The sequence below is a fragment of the Glycine max genome, chromosome 13 (genome assembly GCF_000004515.6).
Source record: "Glycine max cultivar Williams 82 chromosome 13, Glycine_max_v4.0, whole genome shotgun sequence".
Lineage (NCBI taxonomy): Eukaryota > Viridiplantae > Streptophyta > Magnoliopsida > Fabales > Fabaceae > Glycine > Glycine max.
In genome coordinates this window covers 29,656,735-29,676,491 of record NC_038249.2, presented here as the reverse complement: position 1 = coordinate 29,676,491, position 19,757 = coordinate 29,656,735, and the positions used below count along the sequence as shown (strand labels likewise).

The 19,757-nt window shown below is 31.5% G+C and overlaps 2 protein-coding genes across 2 annotated transcripts; one reads left to right on the top strand and one right to left on the bottom strand.

Annotated features, from left to right (window-relative positions):
- Window positions 1-7,031: 7,031 nt before the first annotated feature.
- On the bottom strand, window positions 7,032-11,167 carry CRK43 (cysteine-rich receptor-like protein kinase). The gene is made up of 7 exons (XM_006594293.4): window positions 10,351-11,167; window positions 10,040-10,174; window positions 9,793-9,962; window positions 9,505-9,715; window positions 8,833-9,070; window positions 8,537-8,687; window positions 7,032-8,305 (listed from the first exon to the last, which is right to left on the bottom strand). The coding sequence occupies exons 1-7, from the start codon at window positions 11,144-11,146 to the stop codon at window positions 7,997-7,999; spliced, it is 2,010 nt and encodes a 669-aa protein (XP_006594356.1). The 5' UTR covers window positions 11,147-11,167; the 3' UTR covers window positions 7,032-7,996.
- Window positions 11,168-13,531: 2,364 nt separating this feature from the next.
- Window positions 13,532-18,371, top strand: CRK42 (cysteine-rich receptor-like protein kinase). The gene is made up of 8 exons (XM_003541519.5): window positions 13,532-14,111; window positions 14,745-15,033; window positions 15,905-16,021; window positions 16,127-16,260; window positions 16,345-16,555; window positions 17,079-17,316; window positions 17,467-17,617; window positions 17,721-18,371. The coding sequence occupies exons 1-8, from the start codon at window positions 13,632-13,634 to the stop codon at window positions 18,027-18,029; spliced, it is 1,929 nt and encodes a 642-aa protein (XP_003541567.2). The 5' UTR covers window positions 13,532-13,631; the 3' UTR covers window positions 18,030-18,371.
- Window positions 18,372-19,757: the final 1,386 nt, after the last annotated feature.

Genomic DNA, 19,757 nt, shown 5'->3' with positions numbered 1-19,757 from the left:
TTTAAAAAAAAAATACTCTTTTCAATTCCTTTTTCAGATGCCACTAGCATGTGCCAAATGAGAACTTTCAAATTCTTAATTTAATTTTTCAAATGTGGTTTATAGTCATTTTAAACCGTCAGAATCATTTAAATCAAAATAAGAACACGAGATTTTCTATTTAACCTAAAAAATTCCTAACTCTAAAATTAATCCCCAAAACCTAAGAAACTCCTTCATCTTCTATTTGGGATCTCTGGCCACTGCTCCAGCAACTCGTTGGAAATCCTCCTTTCTTGTTAGGTGATGAGTGAATTTATTTAAATTTATTTATTGAAAAAAAATTATTTTAATAAAATAAGTCGTTTATGTTTTTTTAGTGTGCTTGTCTTAATTGTTTCTGTTTTTAAAAAATCATTTTATGCTTATTTTGAAAACAAATCATATTTACTTGTTAAAAAACACTTATTTTTTTTTAATTCAAACAAACCATAAAAAAACGACAGAAAAAGATATTGAGGAAATAAAAAAATGCATTGAGATTTGATTAAGATGGCTCAATGACTAAAATATTATTGTCTTACAAACAAATATCACACTCAACACTTTAGTCTTTTTTCTCAAGATATATAAAGTGTTTTGAGAGCTTTTTATCTATACAAAGATTTACAGAAAACTTTACACAAGAAAGAGTGAAAGAATATTTCTCGTAGAATTGGTTCATGTCTTGTTCTCCAAAGCTTCTTTTATTTATAGCTTTTATCTTCAAGTGTCTCATGCCTTTCTCAATGGATTAATTCTTCACTCAAGACCTCTATTTGATGAATTCTGGCAGTTGGGGGCAATTAATGCTTGCATTAAATGCACATCCCTTCTTCATACAAAGAGTCTATGCTAATACGTTAGCGTGACAAACACTTCAACAGAAAGTCACTTCTACCATTAGAGCATATTTGCACAACAGAGGACACCTTTTGAGGAAGATCAACACTTTTAGATCTTGGACTTCATTTATTTTTCATAAGATTTCGACAAATCTTAGGAGAATGTTTCTACAAAATAGAATCTTAGATGCAAAGTATTAAATGAAGATCTTAAATACAACACTCTATGCAAGATCGTGTTTATGAGATATAACTTCTAAAACTTTAGACATTGAGATACAAATCATGATCTGATATATAGCACATTAATCATATCTTTTATCGTTTGTATTTATTTATATCTAATCAAAATAATTAGGAGTTATAATTTGTCTTTAAGACATAAATGTCTTTTCACTTAATAGGAACCCATTCTAAAGTACCTTTAGTTTGACCCTGTACATTAGTGATGCTTAATTTCAACAATGTGGGGAGTCCTTTGGTCTGTGTTTAGGGTGGGGCGAGTGACTTTGGGTGTGCCTGATAAAACATTTATTTCTTTTTGTTTTTCAATTTAGTAGTATAGTTACTTTTCTATTTACCACTTTAAACAGTGTGAACATACATTTGAAATCGTCAAACAAAAAATTAAACATGAACTTCATGTAAAGTGCAAGTTATGCTATATGTATTTATATCATTCACTTGGGAAATCAATTACATATATAGCAATTAAGGTATTCATATGAAAATTAGAATTTATTATGTTGTTAAATATTATATAAATATGTATTATATATAATACATATCACACAACAAGAGCCTATATGCAACGTGATACCATGTTAGTGAAAAACAACACTAGGGTGCTTAGGAGTAGATAACAAGACACACCACACAATGAGTATGTCATGTCACTATCACTAAGTAAAATCATAAGGTAACTAGTTAGGGTAACTCTGTTTTACGAGAATGCTTCAACCATATGGAATCAACATAAACTTAAAGAAGCACTCAAATCAAGTGTATTTACCCCCAATGCCTAGACTCCGAAGAATCCGTTAAGGTCCCACCTTCCTGATTCAGGTCCAACCCCTAAAATAACTTTTGCACGTAGACACTGCTAATGAATTATACAATACCCACGACCTCACATTTATTTTCAAACACGTTTAACACCTTTGCTACAATTTAACACCTCAGGTTCCTAACTTGGAACCCTACACTTTATTTTAACACCTGACACACAAACACTTTTCTCAAGATAAACACCAATCAAGTCATTGTATAATTCACAACTAACAACACAAATATTGTCACATCAAGTATTAATCACACACTTATTCACAATCATATCTCATGTCCATAATTTAATATCTCACAATGTTATAATCCACCATCACATATTCACGTGTATCCCATAGATTAACACATGCTCAATTTATCCCTTACACATAATTTTAATCACATTTTCATGATCCCAATATAATAATTTATCACGCTAATCTAGTAAATTTCATCCAAAACAAAAAATTTATAAAAAAAATGCTTCTTACAACATGGGAAGTAATTAAAATCTCTCAAACAATTTCACACAATCATATCAAAATCAAAGGAATCAAAATCATAGGTCAAAAACACGAAAACACTTAGAACACTCAATTTTATCAACCAATTCACATCAAGATATCAATTGATTTGTCAAATACAAAAATCTCATAATTATAATCATACAAGAAGAATTACAATACAATAAACATCACAAAATAAACCTCAATTTAATCCTCTAAGGATCCTTACACGTGTTCATTCTACTCCCAATTGTGATAAACTCATCCTTTACCTCTAAGTGGACTCATATGTGTAATCCGGTATTGATAGAGGCATCTCTAGCGGTTTCCTAAGATTGTTAAAGCTTTTCCTTTGGTTGTTCTACTAGGATTTCCAAGCATTAGAAAAAGGAGAAATGATTGTAGTCTCCATTTTACTGTTTCTGCGTGAGGGATATTTATCTTACCACAAACAATATTTCTCAAATCCCAACGGTAGGGATGTACGAGAATTAGCGTCAAACTTGGTGTTCAAATATCACAATGATCCAATGGTGAATAGTTTTGGGATCTTAGTTTTACTTTGATAAATTTGAGTGTATGCGGAAAAAAGAGAATGTTTTGGGAGAAGGGGAAAGAAAAATGAATTTGAGAGGAAGAGAGAGCGTAGATATGTATCATAAATATAAAAAATGACCTAATATATCTCTATTTATAGCTAGGGTACTCTTAACCTATTATTTACTTTATTTTTCTTTATTTTATTATTTTATAAAAATGAACTCTATTTTCTTTTTATCAAATGAATATATAAAACATTTTTATTTATTTTCTAAGAACATATATTTATTTTATTTACCTTAAAATCATTATTTTAATTAATAAAATTATTTATTCTTATTTATTTAATTACAAAAGTCTCATTATTTTTCCACAACTTTATTTATTTTTAAATAATTTTCTTAAAATTTATTTTATGAAAAATGGAGTGTTACACATTTTCTCTATGATTTTATAATATATTGATGTTGAAATACATTATGAATCTACTTTTCAAAGCATGTTTAAGCTAAAAAGCATGTTTAACTATAGAGTTCTTAAGTAATGGAGAATCCAAAATAGATTCATTTTATTGATATATATAGTGTTAATTAATTTCTTTAAGTCATCATAAACTATACATTTGTCCCATGCCTACAAAAATTTTGGATCCCTCTTAATATTCAAGTGTGTATTTGATTATTCATGTATCACTATCGTGTCAAAAGCCTATCAGGAACTTCTCCTTGTATGTAAATAAAATACACATAAATTTTATTGATTAAATGAAACAAATTTTATTTTTAATTTAGTAGATATCATTGCAACATAAGTAATTGAGCAAATTATACTCATTTATCTTGAGTTTATGACTTATTACACACGCACCCCCTTTGTTAAAGTGTATTACTTTTCTCTCCCCTATGTCATCACCATTAAATGATGGTGTTACTTTTAAGTGAAATGTAAAAATAATCCTTCCTACTTAACCCATTCACACATGAATCCCTAACCCTACTCCTTCCACCACAAAACGCACCACCCTCACCATGTCCAAACACCACCCTGCCATGAAATCGTTGTCGGGAGGGTGCACCAACCCCAGCAAGCCCTAACCCCTAAGTCTATCCAACCCAACTCGCGATAGTCGAATTGGATGCCTTGATCTGCTATAGAGCGACATCGCGTGGAGCTTCACAACCTATGAAACACGACACTACATTAGATCTGACCCAGATCTGACCTTTACACCAGGTCCTTCTACATTAGCCTTTCTTTTCTTTTTAATTCAAAATTTTATTTGTAAAGTTTGTTCACCAAATTGTCACTTTTATAAATATATTCACTCCTATACATGCTTGTTTTGTGGGGGCTAAGAACCACTTTTCTTCTATGGGTTTGCTTTTTATGTTTGGTAAACTTTGAAAAAACCTTCAATAATTAAAAATTATCTTTTCTATCAAATGTGTTGTTCTTCCCGTAGGAATTGCTTTACTTTCCATAATTCTACCTTATTAATGATTTAGCCGTTTCTAGCGTTTGTCGATGATAAATGCTTTATTGAGAAAAAATACATATTTCCACCTTTGATATTTTGGGTTCGTCTTTTGTCGAATTGATTTGTATATATGGAGACAATCAATCCATAGGTGTCAACTTCCTCAAACATTTGGTTAATTGACATTTATAAGCAAACGAGAAGTTCACACGTGTGAACTCTTCGTTTGCTTATAAATGTCAATTGATCAGATCTTAAAGGAAGTTGGCATGTACGGATCAATTCGTCTCCACATGGATCAACTCAATTGATGAAAGATGAAACCCGAAATGTAAAATGTTGAAATGTGTACTTTTTCCTCAATAAATCATTTATCATTGACCAATGTTGGAAACAAATAAGTTATTTAGAAGTTAGAATTATGGAAAGTAAAACAATTTACGCTAGAAGAATACCACACTAGAGAGAAAAGATAATTAGAAAATTTTCAATTATGGAAGGTTTTTTTTTCAAAGATTTCAGTTTTTTCAAAGTTTAACAAACATAAAGCAAAACACTGAAAGAAAAGTTGTTCTTAGTCCCACACAAAAAACATGTATATGAGTGAATATATTTATAAAAGTGAGTATTTGTTAAATAAACTTTCCAAATAAAATAAAATTCTGAATTAAAAAAAGAAAAGAAAGGCTACCAGAGCATGATCTATTTTGTCATTCTCTATTTGTTGGTGACCAATTCAGAGTGTATGGTCGTCTCTTTTTGCATTGTTTTGTTCAATTAGCGCCAACAATGTGAGATTTATTATGTCATTGGCTCTTCACTATTCCAAATGCATGGTAGGAACCCATTCTGAAGTACCTTTAGGTTGCCCCCCGATATTAGTGACACTTAATTTCAACAATGAGGGAAGTCCTTTTGATCTAGGTCCGGGGTGGGGTGAGTGGCTTTGAGTGTGCTTGAAAAAAATGTTGAGTTAAACATAATCTATGTTTTTTTCTTCAATTCAGTATCATAGTTACTTCTCCATTTACCACTTAAAAATGCGTGAACAAACACTTGAAATTATGACAAATTAAACACACCCTTTATGTGAAATGTGAGTTAGGTTACATTAAATTTTGTATTGACGTGAGAAATCAGTTACATATATAGCAATTACGGTATTCATGAATTTATTATGTTGTTCAAAAGTAGTGTTTCACTTCTTATTTTTCTCTCTCACTTTTTAAAACATTAATGTTGAAATACATTATGCATCTAATTTTCAGAGCATGCTTAGGCTAAAAAGCATGTTCAACTATACAGTTTTTAAGTGATGGTGATATGAATCTACTTATGGATTGTTTTGAAAACAAGTAAATGATAAAAAGAAAAACTTGATACTGACCAATCGATAGAACCAAAGTTATCAAGAGAACTGTGACCTTAACCCTGGCCTGTTGGCAGAACCAACATTATGAAATTCTTTAACCCAAGAACAAAGGGAAAATCACAATAGAGAAATACTCGATTTGATTAAATGTTCGGCCTTGGAAGCTTAGTAGAGACTCCTATTTATAGGCTATGCTAGGTAGCCTTTAAAACGAAAGAAGTAAATTTTCATTAATAATCCCACTAGGCATTAACTTCCCACTAAGTATATATTTCCAACTAAGTTTCCCCATCCAATTACTTCTCACTAGCCATGCCAATGACTCATTAAGTTCTACTAATAATCATAATGGCTTAGGAAACTCAAATACTAAAATCTAACCTAGAAAAGATGAAAAAACATTTGAACTTATCCCAAAAAATAAGAACAAAACATTAAAAAAAAAGAAAATGGGGTTAATTAAGTATTCAACCACAAAGTTAGGTAATCCACCCAAATAAACTCCAATCCACAAATGATGCATCTTGAGTATTGAATGTTGGGCTAATTTTGCTCTCCAAATTATCATCTTTAAGTTTGTTGAAATAATCTTCAAATTTATGCATGAAACAATTCTTGGATTGAGATTTGATTTAGCTAAATCTTCTTTAGAATGCACCTCCATAATTAAGCTATGAAAAGTCTTTTTGCTTCTTTGAACTTCTAGTTTTGTCAATGGGTCTTCCATCCAATGCAAATGATATTTGAAATAACTAGACCTTGACAGGTTCCTATAATTAGATGAATTTCTAAAAATAAATGCATCTTGTTGGTATATGTAGTGTTAATTAATTTCTTTAAGTAATCCTTAACTATACAGTTGTTCCATGCCTACAAAACCTTTGGATCCCGCTCATCCAGGTGTGTATTTGATTATTCATGTATCACTATCTTGTTGAAAGCCTGGTATGAACTTCTCATTGTCTGGAATAAAATACACATAAATTCTATTGATTAAAGGGAACAAATTTTATTTTTAATTTAGTAGATATCTTACAACTTAAATACTTGAGTAAATTACACTTGTTTTAAGTCAAAAGACATTTATGTCTTAAGACGAACTAAGACCCTTAATTATTTTTATTAAATACAAAAGTTAAAAGTTGTGTATATATCATATTATACTTCAGGAACCTGTGTATGGAGTTCTAGATGGAAGCAGAGATATCTCATGATCTAATACATCATTGAAGAATTAATGAATTTAAGGTTTCATTTAATATTGTTGTATTACAAGACATTCTTCGAGATTAAATGGCTTGCCCCTCAACCTTTCTCTTCACTTAAGGACCAAGATTCTGAAGTTGAGATGCTTGAGACTCCAAACCCTCAACCCTCACCTTCACTAGCCCTTACACTTTAATCTCTTGCTCCTCCCCCACCTCAACCCCAATGAAAACCTACTTCACCCCGTCTGAGGAAAAAGGAAGAAGCTGCATTGGCTAAGGCTACAAAGAAGTCCTTGGCTGAATCAAGGAAGAAGGAAAATAATGATTAGTCCTTAGAAAGGAAAAAAGGTCATTGAGATGGAGGAAGCCATCTTTGCCTTGGTGGAAGTTGTATATATTTACTGAAGAGCACAAGAAGAAGCTTGCTGAGAATGCAAGGCTAGTTACCTAGGCTGGCAAGGATTTTGAAGAAAGTCTAGATGATGTTGTTTGGAATTGCATGACACTTAATTAAGATGGGTCACGTGATGATATGATTAGTGATAAGTCTTTCCCAATTCCCTTACTCCTTCATGTGCCATTTGCAGACTGCAATAGCAAGTGTGGGTTTCTTTTGCATTCACGTCACTCACTCTTTTAACAAATAACCCCGTCGTAGTGACCATTGAACCTCGTTGTTTACCCTGTTTTCAACTTGTTTTGAGAGAAAGGATTAAGAGGAAAGATGCAAATATTGCAAATTGTTCTCCAAATTCCAATTCTTACCTTCTATCTGTTGCTTCGGCTTATGTGAGCCAGTATTTATTGCTGTTGCAAATGGCATATGAAGGAGTGAGGGGAATTGGTAAAGATCAGTGAGCATCATTATGTGACCCATCTTAATTAAATGATTTGGTCCGTTAGATCTAAATAAAATAAAGGGACAAAATGTGGAGTAACTTTGAACACTTTACTCCACTCTTGGAGTAACTTTAAACACTTTTCCACTACCTTGGTAAAATGTTAGTGACTGTTACATCATTAATGGAAAGATTCTTGGAACTTTTTGATGTAGATGCACCCTCTAAGGTCATTCTTCCAACTGAAAATGCTGGCTGGTTAGGTTCTGGAAGGGACATTTTGTCACTTGCTAGCATTACAACAACAGTGGACATGGTTGGTCTATCTGCTGCATCTTCTTGAACGCACAACAGACCAATGTGTATGCACTTCATAACTTCACTCTCAATGCAAGATTTCTCCAGCACTGGATCCATTAGTTCCAAACTTTTTCCTGCGCACCATATTTTCCAAGCCTGCAAGTCATTGCAGTTTTGATTAGCACTAGTTAATACTGTTGAATAATTAAATAATGTGGCAAATGTGAAATAGAAAGAAAAGAGAAAAAGAAAAGAGACAAAGTGACAGATGTGATGAAAAAGGAGACATATAGGAAGAAAATAAATCGAAAAGGAGTTTGGGAAGAAAAAATTAGTGTATGTTTACATTGATTCTATTGTCTTGATCAGGTAACATTGAAAACTCACATATAAAGTAAGACTTTGACCACATTCTGATAGATAGAAACCACTGTTCTTTTTCCCACAAATGATTTCTAGAACAAGAACTCCATAGCTGAAGACATCAGATTTCACTGAAAACAATCCTTCCATAGCATACTCTGGAGACATGTATCCACTGATGGAAATCAATAAAGCTTTGTCACTTCTCTTACACTTAAAGAATATATAACAAGTAATTTTCAATTTTCAACCAAGTGCTTAAAAATGCATTTGTATGAATCCTATTGTTTAAGGAAATGCTTGGTATAAGTAGGACTCACTAGGTGCCCATTACTCGATTTGTATTTGCCTGGTTCTGGCCTTTTTCAAATGCCCTTGCTAATCCAAAATCTGATATTTTGGGATTCATTTCATCATCTAACAGAATGTTACTAGCTTTGAGATCTCTATGAATAACTTTGAGTCTAGAGTCCTCATGAAGGTATAAAAGACCTTTTGCTATGCCATTGATAATGCTTAATCTTAGATTCCAATCAAGTTGCCTTTTCTTTCTCTCATCTGACAAGATAAACACAGAAGAAATCTCAACCAAAAAGCAGCATATGAAGCATAAAGACCCAAGGAAACTGGCAAATTACTAATTGTGAGCATTGACCTTAGAATCGAAAAAAAAATGTACCAGAATTCCCTTCATTTCTCTAGATATAGCCTTTTTATCCTTGAAGTTATCTTACAACACGATTATTGATTACATAAACTAAGTTCAATTTAAATATCATACGGACAACACAATTGGTGTTACCTGCTAACTATATACGATAAATTTCTACCCTACACCCAACTACTTTAATTCTCATAGCAGCACCATTTGACTTGTCTCCGCAGAAAAGACTGATTATAACTCATAAAATCTTGAAGAAAAAGTTTGATTCAAAAAGTAAAAAAGCTACCACATGAACACTATTAGTCAATGAAGAAAACTAAGAATATACCAAATAGGTGAAAGTCGAGACTTGCATTCGACAAATACTCATATACAAGTATCTTTTCCTTTCCCTCCAAGCAGCATGCCAAAAGTCTTACAAGGTTGCAATGTTGCAATTTGGCTATAAACATCACTTCATTCTTGAACTCCTCTGAGCCTTGACCAGAAGCTTGTGAGAGTCTTTTCACTGCAATTTGTCTTCCATCTGGTAGAGTTCCCTGATAAAAGTTTGCAATAAATATAAGGCTTAAAGCATATAAAAAGATGGTAAAAGTAGAGAATCACTAATATATACCTTGTAAACAGGGCCAAATCCACCTTCCCCTAACTTAGATGCTTCTGAAAAGTTATCAGTACTCTTTAGAATTGTGATTAATGGGATTGTAGGCAAGTCTACATTAAGTGTTTCCTCAGTTTGAACATTGTGATATGATGATTGATCAATGGTATCAGGTATCCTTCCATCTGCAAAGAAGACAAGTTTTTGAGTTTGTGAAATAAACTAAAATTTCTAGTATATATGTATTGTTTCAGGAAATTACCTTTTCCTCTTCCTCTTCTAGATCTTTTCCTGAACCAGAAGCAATAAACACTGAAACATAGTAAAGCTAATGCCCCCAGCACACTTAATCCAATGATCAATATTATTCTTGACTTACTAGCACCCCTTTTTTTGGCTGTAACAGTATAAAATAATTGTTTCAGCATTTTGTTTTATATAATTTAACCAGATTCAATAAGTAAATCAAGTAACAAACTGACACATGTAAATAATCCAAGTAAATTATAAATTATTGCTATGTCATAAGAAAGTGATTATTATCAGAGAAGGAAAAAGCAATTGAAGTGTGACCTGTTTGTGTATCAGATGCTTGAGTGCGAAAAAGGTAGAAAATATAATCATCATACTTTATGAGACAGCTTGCAGCCAAAACTTGCCACCCCAAATTTTGTTCACAACATTTGGGAACTTGTGCTAACATAGCCTCCAAACACTCTCTGCATCCATCACTTGTGAGATCTCTACTGCATTGCACCAAGCCATACCTTTTCTGAGTGGAACTCAAATTGAAGCCATCCATATAGTACAACAGATTGGTCTCCACAGTTGCTTTTCTGATCAAACCTCTCATAAAATCCAAACCCTTTTGTATCTCTTCCTTACTAGACACGTTTTTCGATTGAACGGCGTGCCATGATGGATACACCGTGACATTCCCAAAGAAGTTTTCATTAGAGTACCTCAGGATGCAGAAATCATACAACACAATAGCAGATACTCTATTGGGGCAGCGCTGGAGAACTTCTCTTGAAGCAGTAGAGACACAGAATTGACAAAAGTATCCAACCACGTCGCCGCGGCAATTATAGAGGCCATACACAGCAGAATCATCTCCTCCAGGGGTGTTGTTGCCAAAGCTGTTGTGGTTGTAGCCTTTGCTTGTGGCTGCATCTGTGGAGAGCCATGAGAGGAGACTGTTAAGGTTGGTCTGGTATGCACTGCTGAGAGCTTTTTGTTGGGTGGTGTTTTGGCAGTCAGCTCCTACATAGTTTGGGGATTGTGCCTTTGTAACAACATGTTGTTTGAAGCTTAGAAATAGCAGGAAAACAAAGGAATATGTTGACACATGGAGTAGTTTTCCCTCCATGGAGTACTTGTGAATTTGTTTAATTTAGTGCCTAGTTAATAAATAAAATATATGTCAAGTAGTATAACTTGGCTGTATATATTAGATATCCTTGATCACACGGGAAGAGTGAATTTGTAAAGATATATGGCTGTATATACATTAGATACTCTAAATAGATAGTCTTGTGAGTTGTGATGATGAGTCAACATAACTGTCGTCTTTACATGTTCATTCTTCCCGTGATTGTAGGTAAATGAAAGAGAAATTATCTAGAGAGATGGACTGATGAGGTATTCTTTTTAACATTTTTTAATACACTTTTTTAGTATTAGTCAAAATTTAGTTAAAATAGAGATTCATTAAATAAAGAGTAAATCACATAAATTTTTCTTAAAATTTTGTAAAATTATACAAATATGTTTATTATTTTTATTTTTAATTTTCAACATTTACACTAACCTTCCTTCAGGAAAGTTCAATGTAATATTTTCCAAACAATTAAGGGAGCATCAATGTATATTTTTAAATAATTAAGGAGGGTTTGTGTAGGAATAAATTAAAGCAAGAGATGTTGGTGAAATTTTAGAAAACTTCAAATGAGTGTTAGTGTAATTTACTCTTAAATAAAATGTAGGGTTAACAAAAATTTGTAATTTCTAATAAATTCTAAACAATAAGAAAAATGCATTGAAAATAATGTATTTGAAAGTGTATTAAAATTTCTCATTATTCAAAATTGGTATATGCTAACTAATATCCTTAAGATACTTGTTAAGAAATAGAGCAAATTATAGTAACATCCATTGAACTTTTATCAAATTACACATACCATCCATTGAAATAGAGTATATTATTGTTTGTGACTTGATACCCATTTGCATGGTAAGTTTTTGAGGTAAAGTTGGAAAACATTATTTTCTAATAGAATTGAAGAGAGTATTTATATAAAATCATCATTAGAGATATATTGATATTTGTTTAGTGTGTTATATATTTATATTCTTAATATAATTTATTATTTTAGTTCCACAAAGGGATTTGAAAGAGAAAATAGATAAATTAGGACCAAAGTTAGAGTATGCAGGTGTAAATTGAAATAAATATACATAAAAAAAATCATTAACATTACATCAAAGAGTAATTCTGGTAGGCTAAGTTTCTAACATTCTCATCTTCTGAATTAACTTCTACAATATTATTAGACTCTCTAATCTTTTTGTCTTTTAATTTAAATTCTTGTTTGATTTAATTCTTTATTAATTTAAATTATTATTTTTCTCATAATATTTTCAAGTCAATTTTTTTTATTAATTTGATTACAAACAAAGTTTTTATCAATTCGACACTGAGATCTTTATTTTAACTTTACTACTTAGAACGTATTGGTGTATTTGTCAATCCATCAACACATGGACAACAATCATGACAATAGATGCTACAACGATCATGATAATAATAGCGGTGTTGGTGACAATATTATGATGATAATGATAATTGAAATATTTTAGAAATTTGATTTTTATTTGGTAAATTTTTGTTACGTGAAACTTTATTTTGAATTTTAAGTATTTCATAATATATATATATATATATATATATATATATATATATTAAATATTTTACTTTTTAAATAAGTTTATGTATATTAATAATTTATTATTAAATAAAACTTAAATATTAAAAAATTAAAACTTATGCATTTTAGTAATTATTTATTTAAAAACATTTTTGAAAATAATATTTTTTTAACGGTGTTAGAGTAATGTAAGTTTTTTTATTAATAGATATTAATTAATTGTTAATTTATTAGTTTTTTTTTCAGGAGAAATCGAACCCACACTCTCATTCGCTTCTTTCTTAATCACCTGATCAATCTTTTATATCTCTAGAGTAATATATTTTCTAATATTAGAAGAGATGACCGTAGAAGAGAAAAATGTAAATTATATTATATTTGAACATAGAAAGGGAAGGATACTGTAATATAAGCATCTCTTAGGATATGGAACAATAATTAACATTAATGGTATCAAGTTAAATGAACTAAATTGAACGTAAGATAAAAGGAGATGGTAATATCCGCATCTCTCACGAGAGAGCGGAGTAATTTTCTCTAAAAGTATAGATACCCAAGGACTGATTTAAGTATAGCAGTCAAATTAGCACGAGTTTGACTGACATTGATGAGTGCTTAGAAAATGTATATTGATCTTGTTTTTTTCTTGCCGAGTAACAATTTTTTACAAATTAATTAAGCAACCAGTCCTTAATTAATTATTATTTTTAAAGATAAGGCCCAACATAGCGCGTAAATTCAAACCTTTCAATAAGAAAATCTACGCCCAACACAAGAATGTTCCATTGAATAATCAAACCAGGAAACCACGCTGCAATTTACTTTTCTAAATCCTAACGCATACGGTACAGTATAGTCCACTTAGCTTTATCAATCATGTACACACGAAAATGCTAGCTTCTCCAACATAGCACTCAAAAGTTAATTATGAGAATGGAAACAAAAAATTTCATGACCCCTTTGAGGATTAGTCTTTGCTTCATTCTCCTCTTCCTCACTACAACAAGTGCACAAGCCCCAGTTTACAGTTACAATTCTTGCATGAACTCAACTTCTATTAGCCCCACATACAAAACTAACGTTAAGAGCCTCCTCTCATGGATCACCAATGATTCATCCATAAGCAAAGGGTTTAACTACACCACCATAAGCAGCAACAACGGTGGTGACAACGACGGTTATGGCGATGCTGTTTATGGGTTGTACAGCTGCAGATACGACATCACAGGATACTTCTGCCAGTTCTGTCTCACCACTGCTGTCAACGAAATCTCTCGGCTGTGTCCTGACAGTGTTACCGCTATCCTATGGTATGATGTTTGCATCCTCCGTTACTCCAATCAGAGTTTCCATGGCAAAGTTAGTTTAAGCCCAACGTGGAACGTTACCGGACCCAGAAAAATCAAGGTAATTTTTGAGTATGGTATTTGAAAAATTCAAGCTATTTGCAAATTAAACTTCTTTCGTTTTTTAAATTTTATTTGGATAAAGCAATTCAACTTTCCTGTATTTTAGTTTTTTATTTTGATAAAGTTATTTAGTCATGTGCTTTAAGCTTGTGCAGATTTCATTTTATGTGTTTTCTAGAGTTCACGGTGTCTTAAGAAAGCGTTTTTTTATCATCATATGATTGATATGATATGAAGTATTTACTGGTTTGGCCGATGCTTGACTAACATCCTACGATGTCTGACCTCATTTTGTAGAGTCTCTCCACCGAACCACGTTTAGTAGAAGACTTATTCAAAAATGATTCTTGTGAATTTTAGATTTATGAAAATGATCATTAAAATAGTTATATCAAATATAGGAATTTAACACTTCCAAGATTTCTAAGAAATTGAAAAGAATCTCTCCCTACCAAAACACCTTGTCAGCGTTTTGTAATTCTATTTTATTTTTAAAAAAAATTCCAATAAATTTCTCATCATTTTTGAAAATTCTTTAAATTTAATATCCAAACAGGTCATTTCAATGTGTCATATTTTAAAGTCACTTAAAAATTGAATTTGTCTCACAAAGATCGTGGTCCAAACACAGAATTCAACAGAAACTAAGAGAATTGAGGATGCTATGGAGGGTTTGATTACAAAAGCAACTATAGAGACCAAGCAGTTTTGGGCAGTGGAGGAGTTCGATTGGGGTGACAATGAGACATTGTATGGATGGGTGCAGTGTGATAGGGATCTTCCAAGTGATGAGTGCAGGAAGTGTTTGAATGCAATGTTAGAGATATTTCCACAATGTTGTGGGACAAAGGTACAATGGGCAGTTTTTGCTCCAACCTGTGGGATGAGGATGGATGATGAGAAGTTCTACCAGAAATCAGGTAGCCTATTAACTGTTTTGGCTTGCTAATTTGTTGGATTCCTCCTATTTTGTACTTGAACAGTTGTTTTCTATGTGAATTTCAAGTGTGTTATTGTTGGGCTTGAACTAACTTTACCATAAAAACTTTGATTAGATAAACTACCATTTTAGTCCTAAAAGTGTTATGTGTTATCCCATTTGTCCCTGAAAGTAAGAAGATTCAGAATAGGTCTTTATGTTGTCATTTTATTGTCACTTTTGTCCTGAAAGTATGTTAATATTTTCATTTAAATCACACAAGTTTTTGAATATTGGACTAATGTGAGTACATATGGATTGTAATTTTAGAAACTTTTTTGAATTTTATTATTTCAGAGACTAAAGTGACTACGCTTCACAGTTTTGGGGACCAGTTAGAATATTCACCCAACTTTGGTTAGCAAGAGTTGGCCTAAATAACTCAAAATATATGTGAAATGAGTTAGTTTTGAAAATTTAAACTCAGTCTTGATTTAGTTTAGCATCACTTAATTACTTTGAAAATTGGCTGTAACTTGTATGACACTGGCCCTGGAATGTTGTTTATATATACATACATACTCTGTTGCAGGCAGACGGTGTAGAAGACATTAATTAAGATGAGTTCCTCTAAGTCAAATAGTTATACATAGTAGCGATCAAACCCTGCAGCTTGACATTATATTTCCCCCCTTCAATTCCTATGCCTAATATGCTAATAGAACACATTCACTTTTGTTTCTCTTATAGTAATAGCCGCTTTCTTCAGGCTTTGAGAACATTTATCTTTTATTTTTAATTACAGAATTTGAATCTTATTAAATTTTATATGATTAAAAAAATATAATTGTTTATCTTTTATTCTATCGCAGACGACAATGGTACTAGTACATCAAGAAAGTTGATTATTTCCTTTAGTGTTCTGGGGTCAGTTGCTCTACTATGTTTCAGTGTCTACTGCTTCTTGTACAGGAAACGAGTTAGAAAAGGTAATTTGCTGCTGTAACACTTGGTAGAATTTTTAATAGATTATTTTCACATACTCAATTATGCCTATTTAGTTCAAATATGAACCCAGGAACATGTTTTTGTAGATGAGATGATGCTCGATGAGGAAACATTGAATGGAGACCTGCCTACAATTCCATTAATCACAATTCTAAATAGTACTAATAACTTTTCAAAAGCATCTAAATTAGGGGAAGGTGGATTTGGCCCTGTTTACAAGGTATTAATGATTTGAAACTTATTATAAGATTCTCTACTTGTTTCATATTTATCTATGTTCTGATTTATTGCAAACTGTTATCAGGGAATTCTACCAGATGGAAGACAAATTGCAGTGAAGAGGCTCTCACAATTTTCTGGTCAAGGCTCAGAGGAGTTCAGGAATGAAGTAATGTTTATAGCTAAATTGCAACATCGCAACCTTGTAAGACTTTTGGCGTGCTGCTTGCAGGAAAAAGAGAAGATACTTGTATATGAGTATATGTCTAATGCAAGCCTCGACTCTCACTTGTTTGGTATGTTTTCAGATAGTTTCAGTGAATAACATTTTTCAGGAGCTTTTTTAGTTGTTACTGGAAATTTTTATTCAACATTTTGTGAGCCAAGGTGGAGGCACTGTTGGTTGGTGCTATTGGGTTTAAAGTAGTAAGGTGGAACTTAATACGATGTATATTATTTGTTTGCTAATAGTAAAATTGTGCTGTAATTCCAACAGACAGAGATTTTGGTATCTGCTTCTTTTGAAGAATAACAGCAACAACTCATGATCATAATACCAGAGAAATTTATGGTGCATTTCGTTTTTGGTTCACTATGTAAAACTGAATTCATTTAATCTTATGTAATCAATAATCATAAGATATCCTTAAGGGAAATAGATAATCTCTTGAAAACTGAGTGAAATAAATAAAAATTCTAATTTTCTTCTTCCATGCTAAGGCCAATAAATACTATTTGATATTTGCTTGAGTCCTTAAGTTTTTTGTTTTGCAAACTGGATTTTTTTTTGAGATATCCTCTCTGTTTTTATGTTGTTAGATGATGAAAAGAAAAAGCAACTTGACTGGAAACTAAGATTAAGAATTATCCATGGAATAGCAAGAGGAATTTTATACCTTCACGAGGACTCTCGACTCAGAGTAATTCATAGAGATCTCAAACCTAGCAATGTTCTATTAGACGATGAGATGAATGCCAAAATATCAGATTTTGGATTGGCAAGGGCATTTGAAATAGGACAGAACCAGGCAAATACAAAACGTGTAATGGGAACTTAGTGAGTACTACTTATACCTAACATTTTTTATATATATAATAGGATTTTTCTAATGCAGCTTTAAACACTTAATTATTTGAAAAATGAAATTCCAGTTATATATTATATTTAATGCAAGAGAAATGACAAACTTCTATTGCTTTCCTTTAGTGGATACATGGCTCCGGAGTATGCTATGGAAGGATTATTTTCTGTGAAATCTGATGTTTTTAGCTTTGGAGTTCTTGTTCTAGAAATCATAACTGGGAATAAGAACAGTGGATTCCATCTGTTAGAACATGGTCAAAGTCTTCTTTTATATGTGAGTTTTTCACTCATACCTTATCAAGAAGTTATTCAAACATACTAATAACTAGAGCTTAACAGCATTCACATATTAATTAATCACAATTACATCCATGCAGGCTTGGAACATATGGTGTGCCGGAAAATGTTTGGAATTGATGGATCTAGCACTGGTAAAATCCTTCATAGCCAGTGAAGTTGAGAAGTGCATACACATTGCTTTGTTGTGTGTTCAACAAGATGAAGCAGATAGACCGACCATTTCCACTGTTGTTCTAATGTTGGGAAGTGACACAATACCCCTTCCAAAACCCAACCACCCTGCATTTTCAGTTGGAAGAATGACCTTAAATGAAGCATCAACTTCAGGAAGTTCCAAGAATCTTTCCATCAATGATGTAACAGTCTCTACCATGTTACCAAGGTAATTGGGAATATTATTTCAATCCTTGAGGTGTGTGTACTTATTCTTTTTATAGTTGGCTTAGGACTTTACGGCTTAGGGAGTTAGCTTAGTGCAGTTTCTGTTATTTTCTTATAACAGAAAGTATCTGGGTTAGTGTAAGATTAGAGAAGCTATTAAAGCTCTATAAAGCTAATCGAAAGGCTAATGAGAACCTGCTACTTCCCAGAAACTCTCTTCTAATTTTGTTCTTTTCTACTCTCTATTCTTCTGGTTTTCCAGAGATTTGTTTTCATAACATATTCCATTAATATCTTAAAACTTGTCAGGTATGGTATCCTTATTTTATTTGGATTTGGGTTGGATATGGATTCGGCTGGACATTGACTTTTACTACCACCATGGAAAGTTAATAACTTCTATCTTTGTTTTTTTCCTGACTATTTGATGAATTTTATTTTTTTCAAACTTAGGAGATAATGTTCTTACCTGAATAATATGATGATTGATGGATGGTTTAAATATCGTTTTGTTCCTTATAATTTAATATTTTTTACTTTTATCGTTGAAAAAGAAAAAACAGTTTTAGTTATAATAAATTATGTTTGTTTTGTTAAAAGTATTGTCTAAGTGACTTTAAGGAGGAAAAAAATAAACATAATTAAAAAGAATTGAAATTTTTTTAAAAAAATTACAATGACAAAAATAAAATTACTAAATTAATTGTGAAGACTAAAAGAGTATTCAAGGCTTGATTAATTTATAGGTTAATACTCAATTCTAAAAAATATTGATTTTTTAAAAATAAGATGAAACTAAAGAAAAATGTTATATTTGATGGAATGCTGTTTAAATTTTGTTCCGAGACAATAATAAAATTTTATTTTGAATTTTTAACGTAAGAGTTTGAACTCCGAATATGATAAAATGTTTAGTAATGCTTGCAAAATTATTAGTTTGTAATTGGCACTGCCTTTGACCTCATCCCTCTCCTTGTACCGTATCTGTCTCAATCTCTCTCGTCTATTATGCCTTCCCCCGAGTCACAAAACAAAATGTTATATTAATAAAATTTATTACAATACTAGCTAAGATCTCATCCTATAATATGTTACAGGAAAAAATCTAGTCTAATTACTAACACTTTTCTTTAAAGTAAAGATGCACAAGGTTGACTAAATTAATTATAACGGTGATATATTTGGAAGTAAAAAAATAAGTCAAATTACAAACTAACACGAGTTTTGACTCAGTTTGAGTGCTTAGAAATTGTATATTGCTGATGTTTTTCTTATGGATTAACAATTTTTCTTCTAAATTGTACATCCAATATACTTTATTCTTTTAAGCGAGAATCAATCATCATTTTCAATACTTACACTTTCATAAGAAAAATTAATGCACAAATGGCAAGAATGTTCCGCTGAATAATCAAACCGTGCTGCTTCGTTTGTTCAAATAAGTAATGTTTATTCAAGCTTGAGAGGCCTACCCAATAATTGAAAGGCTTAAATGTAATTTTTATTTTTATTTTTTTAAATTCATAATTTTGATTTTTTTTTAATTTTAAAATAGAAACATTTAGTTGTTATATTTTATAAAATTCATAATTTTAATTTTTCTATCTTATATTAGAAACATTTAGTTCTCTACCTTTATAAAATTTGTAATTTTCATCTTTTCATTAAATTAGAAAAAGTATTAATTAATAAAAAATTAACTTGATGTGATTAAATTTATTGATGTGACATAT